This window comes from Ursus maritimus (genome assembly GCF_017311325.1).
Source record: "Ursus maritimus isolate PB19 chromosome X unlocalized genomic scaffold, ASM1731132v1 scaffold_X1, whole genome shotgun sequence".
Taxonomy (NCBI): Eukaryota; Metazoa; Chordata; class Mammalia; order Carnivora; family Ursidae; genus Ursus; species Ursus maritimus.
In genome coordinates this window covers 111,946,311-111,965,539 of record NW_024423319.1, presented here as the reverse complement: position 1 = coordinate 111,965,539, position 19,229 = coordinate 111,946,311, and the positions used below count along the sequence as shown (strand labels likewise).

Below are 19,229 nucleotides of genomic sequence, written 5' to 3'. Positions count from 1 at the left end.
CCCCCCCCCCCCCCCCCCCCGGCCTGGCAGCATGCACGCTTGTCCTCATATTCCTGTTTAGTAGTTGACAACTCTTAGGGCAAGTTATTTAGAAACCTAGGATTGAAGGGATTTTTAGAGCTAATTCAGTTTATCCTAAGACACAAAAAAGTAGGGATGCCTGGGTGGCTCAGTCAGTTAAGCATCAGACTCTTGATCTCTGCTCAGGTCTTGATCTCAGGGTTGTGAGTTCAAGCCCCAAGTTGGGCCAAAAAAGTAAAACAACAACAACCTCAGTACCTTAAAAAAAAATCACTTAAATTATTTAAAGATATCCCTACCGCCAAATTCGTCCTTTCTCCCCTCCCTAAATTCCAGAGTTAATCACTGCTAAAAATTTAAAGCTCTTTCCTGATGTTTTCCTAATTTCATCCTTGTATATCTAGCATGCTATATATTTTCAGACATCATTTAATTTCTGAGGTTTATTTTGTAACTGCATGAGAGATCTGTTTGAACTTTTATTTTTCAAGGCTAATGTATGAAGTGTGAAGGGAGTTGTATAATGAAAAAAACCTAGACTCTGGAGTTTGACAGACCTGGTTTTGAATTTTGCAAGTTCCTTTTGTTGACTTTAATATGATCGTGGGCAAGTTACTTCAACTCACTAAGTTTCATTATCTTTAGCTGGGAACAGTGAGACCCACCTCGCAGAGGGGAAGGTTAAATGCGGTAATAAAGGGACCTGCAGGTTCTGAAGGTTTTCTCTACCTACTTGGTAAACTTTTCCAAGATATTTTGGGAACCCAAGGCAAGCTATGGCTCTCTCCTCAGGAAAATGCATAAATGTGCACAGTCTTACCTACCTGCTTCCTCTGAAGGGCTGCCCTAGCCTTCAGTGGCAAGGATTGAGTGACTTTTATTCTTAAGATTTTATTTATTTATTTAAGAGAAAGAGCACAAGCGAGAGAGCAGAAGCAGAAGGAGCAGCAGAAGGAGAGGGAGAAGCAGGCTCCTTGCTGAGCAGGGAGCCCCGTGCGGGGCTTGATCCCAGGACGCTGGGATCATGACCTGAGCCAAAGGCAGCCACTTAACCGACTGAGCCACCATTGAGTGATTTCTGCTTTTAACACGTGCTTAGCACTGGTTGAAGACTTTCAATCTCATTTAAGCAGATGGTAGTTGAAATAATTAGGAAGTGAATGTGGTGTTGGCTTTTTTGTTTATTATTTAGAGTGTTAGTAAAAGAACAGTCATTACTAAAAACATTTAAGCCCTTTAAACAAAATAAGCCAAAGAGATATGGTTCTTTAGCTTCAATAATATTTGAAAGAGCATAACTGAAAGTTTTAACTTTAAAATTGTTCATCTTTCTCTTTATCTACAGAGTAGAAGGGAAAGAAACTTATTTAAATACTTTTTTCTTTAGGTTTTTAATTCCTGTGTGATCTCAGTTTCAAATGTATTGATGGAAAAGCTATTACAAGTAGTAGATGAATACAGTGTATTCATGTTTGCCAAAGTTTCTATAATAGTTATTTGCTCTTACAATTAATGGTTGGTGACCTGGTGGCTATCCATTTTGAAGGCCTCTCTCCTTCACTTAAGGAATCATCTTAGCTGCAAGTATTTAGACAATGGGAGTAAGGTTGAGAAATGCATCCTTTGACAGGAGGGGAATGGCTGGGGTGGAGGATTGTTGGGGTTTAGGGCTCTAGTAAACACTGCTGTGGCCTAATGACTTGCTCTCTCTAGTGTCTTTCAAGCTATAAGGGCTGTGTGTGCTGCTCATGACGATAGACTCATAAACAAAATGAAAATATGATAGTTTATTTTACGATTTTCAGGGAAAAGTTCGAATAGAAATTTATCTTGAAACCACTTATTGTTGGTTTCATTTTCATTTGAGATTGGAATTTCAGTAAACATTTCCTCCTCATTTTTCCTAATGATAAGTACTATATTACTCTATTCATCTTGGTATTTAAAAGAAAAAAACTGTTATGAAGGTAACTCATGGTCCATAACTTAAAAGATAAAAACAGGCATGCTGTTAAAGCGTGGTGTCCCCCACCTCCCCCGCCACCTCCAGTTTCTCTCCATTACTGTGTTTCTTTGTATCCTTCCAGAGATTGTATTATGATTCCCACTCATAAACTTATATAACCATCCTCCTCACACACAAACACACACACACACACACACACACACACACACCCAAATCATGGCATATAATACATACATAGTATTGGGCATTTTTCTTTATCCCCTTTCAACTTACCCTTACAGATCAGTAATTCTACAACTACCTTATTTTTTAATAGGTGCTATAGTACTCCATTGTATGGATGTACCACAATTGATCTATCCAGTCCATTATTTTCGTCGGGGGTATGTACTTTTTATTATTTATTTTAATTGAAGTATGGTTCATATACAATATTACATTAGTGTCAGCTGTACTACATAGTGATTCAACATTTATGTTCATTACAAAATGCTCACCACAGTTTGTCATCTCTCACCATACAAAGTTATTACCATCCAGTTCATTATTAATGGACATTTAGGGTATTTCTGATTTTTTTTGTTACTATATGTACTGATACATAAATGTCATTATGTGTATAATTTCATAGACATACTGGCTTGTCCATAGAAGAAATTGATAAGAAAGGAGTTTGGTCGGTTGAAGCTATGTGGCAGGACTTTTTTCCCCAACATTTTATTTTGGAAATTTTTAAACATAAAGTAAAATTGAAAGAATTTATACTAACATCCATATTGCCACCACCTAGATTCTGCCATTGATAGTTTACTATACCTTTTCATTTATCTATCCATCTGTTGGTCCTTTCGCCCATGAAGCCATGTTAAGTATGTACATGCTGAGTTTTAACAAATGGATGCAGCTCTGTAACCCAAACCCTAATCAAGTTATAGAGCACTCCCATCACCCTGGAAAGTTCCTTTGTGCCCCTTTCCACACAATCCCTGCCCTGAATTAGACTCCTTAGTGGTTAAAGCAATTTGTTCCTCAACCAGGAATGCTTGAGAGTACCTCACACCCTTTCCCACACTGTGTGGTCGAAGTTTTTGATGTGAACGATGGTATCTGATAGTTTTAAGTTGCACTTCTCTTATTGTGAGTAAAGTTAAGCATATGTTTACTAGCCACTTGTCTTTACTTTTCTGTGATTTCTTGCTTCCTATTTGCCAATTTTTGTTGCGTTGTGGGTCTTAACATTCTTTATTTCATTTGAGTATCCATTTGTGTTAAAATAAATTAATTTTGGGCCTCCTGAGTGGCTCAGTCGATTGAGCATCCTACTCTTGATTTCAGCTTGGATCGTGATCTTGGCATTGTGGGATGGAGCGCCATGTCTGGCTCTGCTCGGGGCATGGAGCTTGCTTGGGATTCTCTCTCTTCCTCTCTGTCTGCCCACCCGCTGGGTGTTCACTCTCCCTCTCTAAAAAAAAAAATTAAAAATAAAATTAAAAAATTTTTTTATCTTAAATGACTGTGTGTAGAAATCTTAATAAAATTTACATATGTTATATGATGCTTCCATACAGATGTTCTATGATGTTCTGTTATTAGTATGAGTAGTTTTTGAATTTTTTTCAATTCCAAGAGTAATAAAAATTCACTGTAGTTAAACTAGAAGATACAGGGAAGGAAAAAGAAATACCACCCATAATTATACTATTTAAAAATAAACATTATTGGTGTGCTCAGTTGGTTAAGTGACTCTTGATTTCCGCTCCGGTTATGATCTCAGGGTTGTGAGATTGAGCCTTGCATTAGGTTCCACGCTGGGCATGAAACCTACTTAAGATTCTCTCTCTCCCTCTTGCCCTCCCCACTTTGTGCTCTTTCTTACTCTCTCTCTCAAAAAAAAAAAAAAATTTCCCTCTATCCCTCCCCCCTCTAAAAAAATAGTAAAGTAAAAACCTTTGTTAATATGTAGATGTATTTGCTCTCAACTTTTTTTTTTTTAAGATTTTTAAGTAATCTCTACACTCAACGGGGGGCTCACACACACAACCCTGAGATCAAGAGTCGCATGCTCTACCGACCGAGCCAGCCATGTTCACCTTCTCCCAATGCTTTATATGTGTGTGTATATACATGCATAAATATACATGTGTGTATATAAAATACGTGGTGCATACTGTTTTGCAATTTGTTTTTATACATAGTATATGGGGAGCATCTCTACCCATTATTAAATAGGTGTCTGTTAGGTGGCTGGGCCAGGACAAGGGTGTTTGTATAGTAGACAAAGGGTAGTCATGAAGTAGTATGTCATTGTGGTTAAAAGTGTGGACTCAGGGAGCGCCTCGGTGTCTCAGTCGTTAGGCGTCTGCCTTCCGCTCAGGGCGTGATCCCGGCGTTCCGGGATTGAGTCCCACATCGGGCTCCTCGGCTGGGAGCCTGCTTCTTCGTCTCCCACTCCCCCTGCTTGTGTTCCCTCTCTCGCTGGCTGTCTCTCTGTCACATAAATAAATAAAAAATCTAAAAAAAAAAAAAAGTGTGGACCCAGAAACAGACTGCCAGGGTTCAAATCTTTGCTCTGCTATTTACTAATAGTGAGCTTTGGCACGATACTTGACTTTACCCTGTCAGTTTGCTCATCTGTAAAATGGAGATAATGAATAATACCTATCTTGTGACATTGTGAGGATTAAGTTAGTTAGTACAGGAAAGTGCTTACAGTTGTGCCAGGATGTAGTATTTGCTATATAAATACTGCTGCTGTTTATACAGGAGATTATAGCAAGAAAGGCATCCAGAATGGGTATCAGAGCAGAGTAGGAAGTTGTATTGGCCATGTGATGTAGAGGTCTCTGCTTAAGGAGATGAGGGCTGAGAAATAATTTACCATTTAAAGTTGTTGGCCTAAGAATTTGCTTCATATCATGGCCCAGTGCAGAGACTCAAGTAGGTTCTTGAACAGATAGTCCTTACAGTAGAAAAATTGGGGCCTGCTATTTCAAGAGTCCAGCTGGACCTGGGCTTATTCATAAACAAAGATTTTGTAGCGCCAAAGTTAGTCTGTCATTAGCAAGTGTGAAAAATACATAAAAATTAGTTGTACAGGAAAGAAAGGAAATGTAATACTGTATCGCTTCTAAAGATAAAGTAGTAGTAGTGGTATTTTCCTTGAACTTCTATAGTAATGTTTAGGTACTTTCCATGGCTTGTTTTCAGCAACCATTTTGGCCCCTTGTGTGCTCCATCAATTGGCAATTGAGTACCTTTTATGCATAAGCTTTTGCTGTCTAATAGGATATGCGTACCAAATAAGTGATAATGTAATGTGTGTGACAGGAGCTGAGAGGCAAAAGGGGTGTGTCTGGAAAGACAAAAAGTAGTATTAACTAAAAATAGAGAATGATGAAATAGAAGGACAGCATGAGATGTGATGGTTATTCACTCTACACATTAATTCAGTGTCCTTATTTATGCTCAGTGCCACCAGCTACTATTTTGAGTTAGGTAAACATTTTGACCTTTCTAGTCCTTCAACTTTTTCTGTCTATGATAGTTGAAATTGACCTATATGCCTTTAATCTGAAAGGCAGAGTAACTTTTAATTAAATTTATGACATTTTGAAATAGGTGACCATATTGTGCGTTTTCTCCAAAATTGAGAGAACAGTAATAGAAGATACTCGGAAATCATACATCTGATAAGGGACTTGGATCTGGCATATATAAAGAACTTGTACAACTCAATAAGAAAATTTCAAATAACCCAGTTAAAAAAGGGGCAAAGGATCTGAATAAACTTTTCTCCAAAAGAGGTATACAAATGGCCAATAATAAGCACATGAAAAGATTCTCAACATTATTAGTTATTAGATGAGATCTCTTCACGGTGCAGTGGCTATTATCAAAAGGACAGACAATAACAAGTCTTGGTGAGAATGTATAAATAATGGAACCCTAACACACTGCTGATGGGAATATAAAATGGTGCAGTTAGAAAAATAGTGTCACAGTTCCTCAAAAGGTTAAACAGTGACCATATGACCCAGCAGTTCCACTCCTAGGTATATACCTTGTAGCAATGTAAACATAAGTCTACATAAAGGCTTGTACATTAATGTTCATAACAGAATTATTCATAGTAGCCAATAGTTGGAAATAATCCAGATGTCCCAACTGATGAATGGATAAGTAAAATATGGTATATCCAAACCATGGAATATTATTTGGCAATAAAGAGAAATGAAGTAATGATACAACTACAACATGGATGAACCTTGAAATCATGCTGTGTGAAAGAAGCCAAACACAAAAGGTCACATATTATCTGATTCTACTTATGTGAACTGTTCAGAACAACCACATCTGTAGAGACATAATACATTAGTTGCCTAGGGCTGGGGGTAATGGAGGGTTTCTTTCTGGGGTGCCCCATAGTATTCCAAGATTGATTGTGGTGAAGGTTGCACAACTCTGGATGTACTAAAAACCAGTCTATTGTACACTTTAAATTGGTGAATTACATGTGAATTATATCTCAATAAAGGTTATGAAAAACACTAATAGAACTGAAAAATGAGAGATTAACAAATTCCATTCCTCAGGTGCCTTTCTTATTAAAATTGACCCTAGGAGAGGCCTCAGGTTTTCCTTGGTGAAAATTACTCATGAAGTAAATGAGGGCTCCCCCTTCTTCCAAAAAATTGCTTGTTCATTATATGTTTGGTGTGGCTTGGCAAAACATTTTCTGGTACGATGTGAATTTTATCATCATTACACTTCTGAGAAATTCTGTCATGTATTAGAGATAGCAATCTTCCATTTTAATTATCTTTTAACAGATTTTCATCAGTGTTTAAAACCAATGTTGTGGTTTTGTGAACCCATTCTTATACTAATGGTTTTCAGGGGATAGGTTTAAAAATTATTTTTTAAGAATTGGGGAAGGGGCACCTGGGTAGCTCAGTCGATTAAACCTCTGCCTTTGGCTAAGGTCAGGATCTTGGGGTCCTGGAATCGAGCCCCACATCAGGCTCCCTGCTCAGTGGGAGAGCCTGCTTCTCCCTCTCCCTCTGCTTCCCCCCTGCTCAACCCCCCCTCAAATAAATAAAAATAAAATCTTTAAAAAATAATAAATAAAAATTGGGAAAGATATTAATAGCACTTATTATTTTTCCTCTGTACAGCTTCTTTATAGAAGGTGTCTGTTAACATTATCCATGTGCCCAATAGTATATGGCAGCTCAGTATTTGATATAGAGTAGAGGTGGGACTAGTAGCTGTATATAAGTGTAGCGATAAATGATCACTTTGCATTTAGTTTGAGATTAATACTTACGTAGTATGTTATTTGGGCATATTCATGGCTTTAAGAAGTTTCTGCAGGAATGGAATTTAATGAAAGATGTTTGTTTTGAAGTTCTTGAAACTTCATCATGAATGTTTTATAAATTTAATACCTATGGATTACACTTGAGAAATCTCATTCCACAGAATGCATTACATGTGGAAGTGAGTTTTTAAAGTTTTTGAAAGAATTTAAGAGTCTTTTCAATATTTCTAATTTTTAGGCTTAGAGTATGGCATCAAACAACTCTGAAAATAGACAGCTGATTTCCCCTTAATGCGTTAATTTTTTTAAGAAACAAAAGTATTGCATGCACATTATTTTAAAAGTGTCATGAAAAGCAACACATTGCTAATCTTTCTGTCCAGAGGAAAATAATTCGTTTTGGTTCTTCATAACTCTTGAATAATGTATAAATTGCAAGTTTTAAAATAAACTTTTCTGAAATGCTTTTACTTCAGTAAAGTACATGAATCGTAAATGTTTAGGCTTAATGAATTTTCATAAAGTGAACATCTATGTTACCCCATCTGGATCAAGAAATAGAATATTACTTGGGGCGCCTGGGTGTCCCAGTCGTTAGGCGTCTGCCTTCAGCTCAGGGTGTGATCCCGGCGTTCTGGGATCGAGCCCCACGTCAGGCTCTTCCGCTGGGAGCCCGCTTCTTCCTCTCCCATTCCCCCTGCTTGTGTTCCCTCTCTCGCTGGCTGTCTCTCTCTGTCAAATAAATAAAAGAAATCTAAAAAAAAAAAAAAAGAAAAGAAATAGAATATTACCAAGCACTCCAGAAGACTCTACCCCAGAAGGTAACCACTTTGTTGCTTTCCAGTACAATTGATTAGCCTTGCCTGTTTTTGAACTTTATATATATATATATGGTTTCCGACAGTATGGATTCTCTGGCACCTTCCTCTCAGTGTTTGGTCTATGAGACTCATCTGTGTCCCTGCATCTAGCAGTAGTTAGTTCTTGTTGCTGGGTGGTATGAGCATAGTACAATGTATCCCTTCTTCTATTGTTACAAATTTGGGTTGATTCCATTTTGGGGCAATTACAGATAGCCCTGCTTTAAACATTCTTGGCCTTTGGCTGCACATACGTACACACTTGGGTAAAATCCTAGGAGTAGAATTAACTGGGTTGAAATGTATCTGTATTGGCAAAGAGTTTTTCAAAGTGGCTATACCAATTTGTTCTTCCAGAAGCATAGTACCTGATTTATCAACATTAGACTATAAAAGATAAGGACTTACTTCCCATACTCTCCTTCTCTCCTGCTGCTTTGATACTTTAAATCAGTTTTAGTTCTTCAGTTGGAATTACTCTTGTAACTTGAAATAATGAATCTCTGCTCTCCTATTAACTTTGGACAGTAGCTTTTGTCCACTTGTGATAAGAGAAAGATACTAGACACCTTCCCCCCAATTGTATTATTCAAAAAGGGATGAGGCCCTCTTTCATACAGAGAGGAAATGTATAGAATGTATAGAATTCAAATTTGTGCCACATCATATGTTAAGGGAGGGGAAAACCCATAAATAAATGGGGTTAACAATATGATAGAAGAAAGAGTAAGGGGTAAATTTTACTGATTTGAGAATAAAACATGAGAATAATGCCTACACTCCCATGGCTACTATCTACATTTGTTCGGGCAGGGATAGTTGCTTAAAACGTTATTCCCAAAGTCTCTGTGGCTTAATGTGAGAGAAATTTATTTTTGTGCTCATCTAATACTCCAGTATGGGTGTTCTTTGTAAGAAGGGCAGCTTTCCTTTGTATGTACATGGGATTTAGGGGCCTAGACTGTTACTTATTTCATCCTGTAGCTGTGCCGTCTCTCAGGGTCTAGGAGACCTCTGCATTCAGCCAGAGTGGGGAAGAGATGGTGGGGAAAGAATGTGTGCTTCTAAGAATGAAAGTCTTATTGAAGAAGGGACAGTCGTTATTTCATCTTATATTCCATTGGTGGGAACTTTACATGGGAGTTCCGCTTAGATACAGGGGGCTGAGAAATGGAGTCCTAGGCTGAGCATTTGTCCAGCAGTGCCCGCCCTAGAGAATATTGCAGGAGCAAGGGTTTTTGCTGGGTAGCTAGTGAGCCATCTCTGCTGTACCATCTCATCAAGGATAAGAACAGGATAATTAATGTTCACTAATTTGGGATAATTTCATTTCTAAGATGTTGATTATTTTAATGGTGAATTTTATAGGGAAAAAGTTTTATTTATTTTTTTTTAAAGGAAGTTAGAGTACTTTTTAAAAAGATTTTATTTGAGAGAGAGAGAGAGAGTGAGCGAGAGAGAGAGCATAAGCTGGGGGAGAGGCAGAGAGAGAGAGAGAAGCAGGCTCCCCGCTGAGCTGGGAGCCCGACGTGGGGATCATGACCTGAGCCAAAGGCAGATGCTTAACTGACCGAGCCACCCAGGTGCCCCTTTTTTAAAAATTTTTTAAAAGATTTTATTTATTTGAAACAGGGAGAGAGCAGGAGTGGTAGGGAGTCGCAGAGGGAAGGGGAGAAACAGACTGTCCGCTGAGCAAGGAGCAAGGAGCCAGACATGGAGCTCGATCCCAGAACCCCGAGATCACGACCCGAGCCAAAGGCAGACATTTAATTGACTCAGCCACCCAGGCACCACTAGGGAAATAAGTTTAGATTTACAGCTAAATGGCATTTCTCACTTCCTTTGGTACCACTTAGTTGTGTGATTTGTTTTAATTTTCTTATACTTTACATTTATGTCCCCCTCTCTGTGAAACTTAGAAATTACCATATTTACATCAATTTTACAAATCACTAAGAAAAAAAAAGCTGTCAGCCTATGGGTGTATCATTGGTTGTAAACGTTGATTACATTTGATATAACCCTTCTTTCCATATTTTTTCTTTTCCTGTTTCTCTCTAGCTTGTGATTGGCACAATGGAAGAAGCTGGAATGTGTGGCTTAGGGGTGAAGGCAGATATGTTGCGTAACTCTCAATCAAATGATATTCTTCAACATCAAGACTCAAATTGTGGTGGCACGAGTAACAAGCATTCATTGGAAGAGGATGAAGGCAGTGATTTTATTACAAAGAGCAGGAGTTTGATGAGCCCAGCATACTGCGCCCAAGAGTCAAGAGAGGAGATTCCTAGGCGAGAAGCTCGAATAGATCCGCCTGACGGTCAGCAGGACTCAGAATGCAACAGGAGCAAAGAGAAAACGTTAGGTAATGATCTGTGCTCCGTGCTTGGACGTTTTCACGTGCTGCTCTTTTTACTTCTGTTTTCTGCAGCACAGGTGGTTATGAGCGTGGCCAGTGTGGAGGTGGATGCTGAGCTAATACTCTCTCGTCTTCAGTGGGGTCAGTGTGCGCATCTGCTGCACTTTGTGCAGGAGTCAGACATAGCAGAGGAGGACGTTCTCTGTAAGCAGGAATAGGCTTTCTTGACAAAATTCGGGGCCAGCTTGACAAAGTAGTATTTGACTTGCCTTGTTTGCATCTTTAATGTAGTCTGACTGAAATTTACTGTGAAAACCATGTATTTATTTGCTTGTTTTATTTAAAATCTAGTCACAACACTATAGAGACAACATAATGTTACCTGTAGTTCATTCAGAAAGTGGGTTAAGACTGGCTTTCAAGGGTGTGTTTTCTTTCTCCTGCTGTGTTTGAGATTTAGAACTAAGAAAGTAATATGTTAAATCTTGTTATGAAATCTGAAATCCCCTTCTATTTTAGCCTTACTCATTGCCTCTAAATTTTTTTTTAAATTTGTATTTAATTATTTGACAGAGCGAGCACAAGCACGGGGAAAGAGGGAGAGGGACAAGCAGGCTCCCCGCTGAGCAGGGAGCCCGATGCGGGACTCAGTCCCAGGACCCTGGGATCATGACCCAAGCCATGGGCACACGCTTAACTGACTGAGCCACCCAGACGCCCTGCCCCTAAGTTTGTTTGTGTGTGTGTGTGTGTGTGTGTGTGTGTGTGTGTGTGTGTGTGTTTAAAGATTTTATTTATTTGACAGAGACACAGCCAGCGAGAGAGGGAACACAAGCAGGGGGAGTGGGAGAGGAAGAAGCAGGCTCCCAGTGGAGCAGGGAGCCCGATGCGGGGCTCGATCCCAGGACTCTGGGATCACGCCCTGGGCCGAAAGCAGACGCTTAACGACTGAGCCACCCAGGCACCCCCCCAAGTTTTTTATACTTAGTATACCTAAGATTAATGGTGTTTGATTTGTATGGTTTTCTCTACACAATTATCCTTACTAAATATATTTTTCGCTAACTTGGAAAACCTGAAGATTCTTATAGAAATACAAGAAATAATTTCAATTTCTTACAGACAAATTTCTTCAAAATCAGCAGCACCTATTATATTTGTAAAAGCAGGTATGGAGCTTTAAGAAGTTACACAGAATGGGGCACCTGGCTGTCTCAGTTGGAGGAGCATGTGACTCTTGATCTCGGGGTTGTGTTTGAGCCCCACATTAGGCATAGAGATTACTTAATATTTAAAAAAAAGGTTGCCCATAATGATACCATGTGACCCAGCAACTCTACCTCTCGGTGTGTAATCAGGAGGGTTGAAAGCACATGTCTGTGCAAAATGTGTACATGAGTATTCATGGCAGCCTCTTTCATAATAGCCAAAAAGTTGAAACAACACAGTTATCCATCAACTGATGAATGGATAAAAAAAGTGTGGTATTATATCTGTACAATGGAATATTATTCAGCTATAAAAAAGAATGAAGTAGTAATAACATCCTACATGGGTGAACCTTGAAAACATGCTAAATGAAAGGAACCAGACACACAAGGCCACATAATGGGAATATATTTTTTATGAAATGTTCAGAATTGGCAAGTCCATGGAGACAGTGGCATAGTGGTTGGCAGGGTCCCAGTGGGGGAGCAAGAGGGAGGGACTGCTAAAGGATATGGGGTTTCTTTTTGGGGTGATGAAAATGTTCTGGAATTAGGCAGTAGTGATTATTGCAAAACTTTGTGAATGTACTCAGTTGTACACTTCTAAATTAAAAGGGTAAATTTTGTGGTATGTGAATTGTGTCTCAAAAAAATCCAGATGGAGGGGCGCCTGGGTGGCGCAGTCATAAGCGTCTGCCTTCGGCTCAGGGCGTGATCCCAGCGTTATGGGATCGAGCCCCACATCAGGCTCCTCCGCTGGGAGCCTGCTTCTTCCTCTCCCACTCTCCCTGCTTGTGTTCCCTCTCTCGCTGGCTGTCTCTCTCTGTCAAATAAATAAATAAAATATTAAAAAAAAAAACAGATGGAATGTAGGTTTTAAAATCTTGATTAAAAATTGCAGGTTACATAATGGTTACTTCTAATCATATTTAATAATCATGTTTAGTCATCTCTTTTAAAATTCTTACTGGCCTTGGGCTTTGAGAGGTTTTGTTACTGAAATTTTGTATGGATAGGAAGGTGCTCTATTTTTAAGTCGGCCTGCATTTTTTCTTCATAGCAGTCTGTATACCATATACCAAAGTCCTTTTAATGTATATTTTTAAATGAAATGTCCTACATATAAGAGTAAACATTTTTAGGGGCGTCTGGGTGGCTCAGCCATTAAGTGTCTGCCTTTGGCTCAGGGCATGATCCCAGGGTCCTAGGATCAAGCCCCGCATCGGGCTCCCTGCTCGGCAGGAAGCCTGCTTCTCCCTCTCACACTCCCCTTGCTTGTGTTCCTTCTCTCACTGTCTCTCTCTGTCAAATAAATAAAATCTTTAACAACAACAACAACAAAGAGTAAACATTTTTAAAAATAAAAATTATTCCTTAAAAAGTAAAATATTATCACTTATTTTGAAAGACCATTTGTCCTCTATCTCAGCCACCTGCTTCTCCCTGCCAAAAAAATTTTTAAATACTGTTGCTAGCTCCTCCTGTGGCGAAAAGAACTTGGTTGACATCCTTTTATTTACACTAAACTTGGTTAACACACAGAATGTGCTTTCTGAATCATCAGAAGTTATTAAAATTGCTTATAGAAATGATAACATGTCATGAGTGATTATCTGCATCTTAGTACCAACTGAAATTCCCTTTGAACTTGTTTCTATATTTGTACTTGGGTAGGAAGCTTTTAAAAATATTCTGCCCTTTGTAACTTGCCCTTTGTCTTAACTTGGACATCAGTGGTTAAGCAAGGGAATTTTTAAGCCTTCAGCAAGAGTTCTTACAAATAGCTAGCAGTATTAGTGAGTGAAGAAATTTGGGGTGGGGATGGGAAGGGAAGGGTGCCTGCTAATCCAGAATTTAAAAATAACTTTCTTAATTTAGCTGGTAAATTTCTTATGTCTAGATACAGGCACACATTATTTTACTCTGGATGTCAGAACATAGGAAGTGTTATATAGAATTTACAGGTTAGACTTGATCTCATTCTTATCTTGTTAATCATCAGGAAAAGAAGTTTTATTACTGATGCAAGCCCTAAACACCCTTTCAACTCCAGAAGAGAAGCTGGCAGCTCTCTGTAAGAAATACGCTGATCTTGTGAGTATTAAATCAAGGGAGTTAAGGTTCATATGAAATACACACAATGTGTATGTACTTGATAAGCTTTTAAAAATATTTTGATATAGCTTTAGGTGTAAAATTATCTTGTATTCCAAAATTGAAGAGGAGAATGTCCTTTCTTGGGGCTTTTTGTTGCTTGTATGACTTCATTTTATAAGTGATACCTATAGGACATTATAAATGGTAAGATACAGCATAGATTTTCTAAAACTCGGTTTTAGAAATGAAAAGGGTGACTTAGAAATACTCTGTTGTGATGCTGTAGATGCTAGTCTGGGTGTAGTGGTTCCTGTATTGAACTTTTCCCAAGGGAATTCTAGAGATAAAGGTTCTACCCATTGTGATTGAAATTGTGAGTTTGATGAAATAGTTTACTAAAACAATACTGTGTCTCAGGAAGTATTTATTTCACATCTATGTGCCAGGCGTTTCTTTTTCCATCTTCTAAAGAAACTGACCTCATTTGTTCTGGGCCTATGTTATTTCAAGTAACATTAATTCTCTTTTTAAAATTATGAAAGAAGTCTCAACATGGAAACCTGCCATCCTGTTTAGGTTAAAGAATGGGGAAGTCCTAGAACCCTTTGAAGTGTAAGGGTTGTGGGAAACTTAGAATGAGTAAGTGTAATATAAATGCTAAAAGTAATGCCTTTTGTGAAAAGCTTATGTGAATTATTGACGATTTTAATGCATTTTCGTCTGTTGTTGAAGCGGTTATTCCATATCACAAATACTACTTTTTGTCATTGGCCAGCTCTAAAAATTAATTCTGTTTATTATTGAAAGAACTATTACTCTCCCTTGGTTTATAAAGAGATGTGTGCATATGCCCATATAGCTGGCATTCGGCAGCCTAGTACCTTCTATTCAGAGCAGCAGGAAGCCCTGTGCGTCAGTATAAATGGCCTAGAACAGTCACAGATACAAAGATGGAAGAAAACACTGTGGTCAGATTACTGGCTTCAGGAAAGGAACTCTTCCACTTACTGTGGAATACAGTCCCTATTGGTGCCATCCACATGAGTCCTGGGCAAGAAGTGGTAGAAGAAGACAAGAACAATAAAGGGAAAAGAAAAAAGAGAAGAATGAAAGACTGAAAGCAGCGTAGAGGGTTAGCTAGCTACTTGACTCTGTTCTGTGGCGAGGCAGACAGCCATGAATAGATAAGAAGAAAGGGCAAATAGTTGCCTAGGGTAGTCCTGAGATTCGCCCATATCGTTGGGACTTCTGTTAAAAGGCAAATTCTGATTAGCTGGGTCTAGGTTGGGGCCTGAGTGTCTGTTTTTTTTTTAACAAGCTCCCAGGTGATGATGTTGATGCTGTTAGCTCTTAGAGCACACTTTAAGTAGCAGGGGTCTAGGCTGTTTTTGTTTGTGGCTTTTATTGCATGTGTGAGTGTGTGTAGGTGGGTATGGTTATTTTTAAGTCCCAGTAATAATTGCTACATTCATTTTAGGGTGTGTGACACATTGAAGACTTCTCTAGTAGTAACCTCTCTTTTTGATTTAGATTTGTGCTGAATGTATGAAGGATGAAATGTGTACCATTTTCAGAAAATGTTCTAAAGCTTTATTTCTTGAAACAACACTCATTTCTTTTAAAAGGTAGAGTGTATAGGTTATGTAGCAGTGAGACCATCAGTGGAGTAGCCTCTTTCTAAGGGTTATTTAGAAAACTTGCCTTTAGCCATCACTGCCCTCCACCTTTTTTGTGATAGCATCATCTGACATCATTGGTGCTTGTGGCATGGATAAGTAGAAAAGTCCTATAGAGCAGGTGGTACGGCGTGTTGCCCTGTAACTGGGATTGTCCACAGGGAGACCTTGTGGCCTCCATGTTTACCAGAACTCCTCACGTGTCACTTGCCAAGTGTGGATATCTTTAGGTTTATAACACGATTCTTAAGTACTTGTTATAGCGCTATTCTTTCCCATTCCTGACTGCATTTGTGTAGATTATTATTTTTATTATTATTTTTAAAGATTTTATTTATTTGTCAGAGAGAGAGAGCGAGCACAAGCAGGGAGAGTGGCAGGTAGAGGGAGAAGCAGGCTCCCTGCTGAGCAAGGATCCTGATGTGGTAATTGATCCCAGGGTCCTGGGATCATGACCTGAGCCAAAGGCAGACACTTAACTGACTGAGCCACCCAGGCATCCCATGTGTAGATTATTATAGTGTAATAATAAATCTTGATATCTGCTGGGGTAGGTGTATATATTCTTCTTATTACTCTTTGTTAGAAGTATGTCTTGGCTATTCTTGGCTCTTTATAAAATTTTAGATTCAACTTACTTGGAAAAATTGGGGGAAAGAAACACCAGTTGGGGATTTTTTAAAGATTTCATGGATTCTATTGGTGCATTTGAGGGAGACTTGCCATCCTCATGAAGTTAATGGAACTTAAAAAGTATATATCCTGGGGCACCTGGCTGTTTAAATTGGTGGAGCATGCAACTCTTGGTCTCGGGGTCGTGAGTTCAAGCCCCATGTTGGGTGTAGAGATTACTTAAATAAATAAATAAATCTTTTCAAAAAAGTATGTATCCTTATGGGAAAGAAATTAGAGTTTTATATACCATACACAATGATTAATTCCAAATGGATTAAGGATTTAAATGTCAAATATTAAGCTTTAAAAATTTCAGATACTTAAATTTATTTAGATATAAATGATATTTGTCTAAGCTTGGGTTAAGGAATTTTTAAAAAATATTTACTTTTTTAAGATTTTATTTATTTATTTATTTGTTTATTTATTTATTTATTTGACAGAGACACACAGCGAGAGAAGGGAACACAAGCAGAGGGGGAGTGGGAGAGGGAGAAGCAGGCTTCCCGCTGAGCAGGGAGCCCAGTACAGAGCTCGATCCCAGGCGCCTGGGATCATGACTTGAGTCGAAGGCAGACGCTTAACGACTGAGCCACCCAGGTGCTCCTATTTATTTTAGAGAGGGGGCGGGAAGGAAGAGGGAGAGAGAACCAGAAGCAGACTCCCCGCCAAGCGCAAAGCGTGATGGCAAAGCGTGATGCGGGGCTCCATATCATGAACCTGAGACTGTGACCTGAGCCGTTATCAAGAGTCAGACGCTTAACCGACTAAGCCACCCAGGTGCCCCAAGGGAACGATTTCTTACAACACAAAAAGCACTTATCAGAGAAAGGATTGCAAAAATTGGCTGTGTTGAAATTAAGTTTCTGTTCACCAAAAGACGCTTCAAAAGACAGTGAGAAGTCACATTAAAAACTGGGAAGAACATATTCCAACAAATACAACCAACAGAATATTTAGTTTCAAGAATATTTAAAGAACACCTACAAATACATACAAAAAGAACAAATAACTCAATGGAAAACTGAGCAAGAGACCTGTAAGAGGCATTTTATAGAAGTGGAAAAACATGAAGATACAAAGACACCTTAACATAAAGGTACATAAACATATCAAGAGATGTTCGACTTTATTAATGATCAGGGAAATGCAAATCTGGACCAGAAGGAGATGCGGTTTTATGTCCATTGTAGTGGCATAAATTAAGAATTCTGATTGTATGTAGTTTGGAGAGGATATGCATCTATCTACATGATCTCTTTATAAGTCGCTGATGCAAGAATACATTTGCCAGCCACTCTGGAAAGCAATTTGGCATTGTCATGTGAAATAGACCATTAATCACTGCCTCGCAGTCCCACTCCTAGGTTTGCCCCCAGAGAAATTCTTGCATTGTGTGTACCAGGAAACACATAGGACAGTGTTCATATCGTTGTAAGTAATCAAATCCGGAAAACCCAAATGCCCATTGACTTGAGAATTGATCAGTAAAGTATGTTGTGTGTGGTCTTTTTTTTTTTAAGTGAGATATTATATAACCAGTGGGCCAAATCTGGCAAGGCCTGTTTTTGTGCTGCCCACAAGCTAAGAATGGTTTTACATTTTTAAAGTGTTTAAAAAAAAAAAAAAGAATACAGTGATGCAACAGACTGAGTATGTGGCCCACAAAGCCTGGAACACTTACTTTTTGGCCGTTTACAGAAAAGGTTTGCTGTTCCCTGATCTGTGCAATTTGGATGAGTTCTAGCAATATAATCTACAGCTGTGCTGTCCAAAGTGGTGGCCATTAGCTACATGCGGCTATTTAAGCTCAATTTAAATTGAAGAAAAGATCCAGTTCTTCAGTTGGACTAGCCACAACAAAGTCAAAATAACTGAAACCAAAATGATTCTTTTAGGACGACACACAAAATGAGATAAAAGAGAAGAGCAAGGAATTGTGAGCCTGGGATTCAGGATTGTGAGGGCAGGGGGTTGCAACTCTCATGGAGTTACAGATAGTGCGTACGGACTGGAAGCCTCTTGCAACTGTGCTACACCCACAGTCATCATAAGGCTATTTTGCAGAAGTATTATACAGAAACAAAATTATTTTTCCTGTAGGAATTTCTGTAAGGATGTTTTTAATAGCTGTAAGCATATGGCATGTAAGGGTGCTTGGTGTGTTTTGATAGGCCACAAGGTGTCACTCTTGCTCTTGAAATTGACTCTGCATTCTCTCTGTGTAACGTCCGTAGTCCGTAAGGCTACAGTCTTAAATCTGTTAGTGTTGATTTAACCTTGAAATATACTTATTTGCTCCAAACCTAAAATTGCAGCAATTTTCCTCTTGCTCAAAAGAACACTGAGTGCTGCTTATTCTTTTTTTTTTTTTTTTTTTTTAAGAGAGTGTGTGCACATGTGCCCGAGCTGAGGAGGGGAGTGTGGGCAGAGGGAGAGGGAGAGAATGTTAAGCAGGTGTTACACTCAGCGTGGAGCCCGTTGTGGGGCTCGATGTCATAGCCCAGAGATCATGACCTGAGCTGAAATCTGGAGTTGGACACTTAACTGACTAAGCCAGCCAGGCACCCCAGTGCTGCTTATTCTAATTTAGAGGACCATTTCAGTAGAGTAGCCTGTGTGTGTTTTTCAGAAAAGTAAAACTCGATGGTGTTGATTTCTAAAGTTTTTCCAAAAACATCATTTCAAAATTTGTAATAAGAAAAGATTAAGGGGTACTTGGCTGGCTCAGTCGGTAGGGCATGTGACTCTTGATCTCAGGGCTATGAGTTTTGAGTCCCACTTTTGGGGTAGAGTTTACTTTAAAAAAAAATGGATTCAGATTGTTTTTTTCCCTACCCTAAATTATTTGCTTACTTTCCTGTCACAACTGGAAGAGAGAGAAGGTTAGCAGAGTAATATGGCACGAAATAATTAAAAATATATATAGTCTAATATTTGGTTTTTGAAAACATGTTCCATAGTTCTTAGTATAATTCCTCCAGCCATAACTCAAAGGTGTTCATTGTACTTCCTGATTGTAAAGTGCTTATTAATTTTAGCTGGAG

At 38.8% G+C, this 19,229-nt stretch overlaps 1 protein-coding gene across 1 annotated transcript in view; it reads left to right on the top strand.

Moving 5' to 3' along the window:
- Nucleotides 1-19,229, top strand: part of TXLNG (taxilin gamma) — a 53,526-nt gene that overhangs the window by 17,279 nt on the left and 17,018 nt on the right. The window contains exons 2-4 of the mRNA XM_040637564.1: nt 10,229-10,532; nt 13,737-13,828; nt 19,153-19,229. The exon at nt 19,153-19,229 is cut by the window's right edge and continues 172 nt beyond it. Coding sequence (XP_040493498.1) covers nt 10,229-10,532; nt 13,737-13,828; nt 19,153-19,229 — 473 coding nt within the window. The remainder of the gene's footprint in view (nt 1-10,228; nt 10,533-13,736; nt 13,829-19,152) is intronic.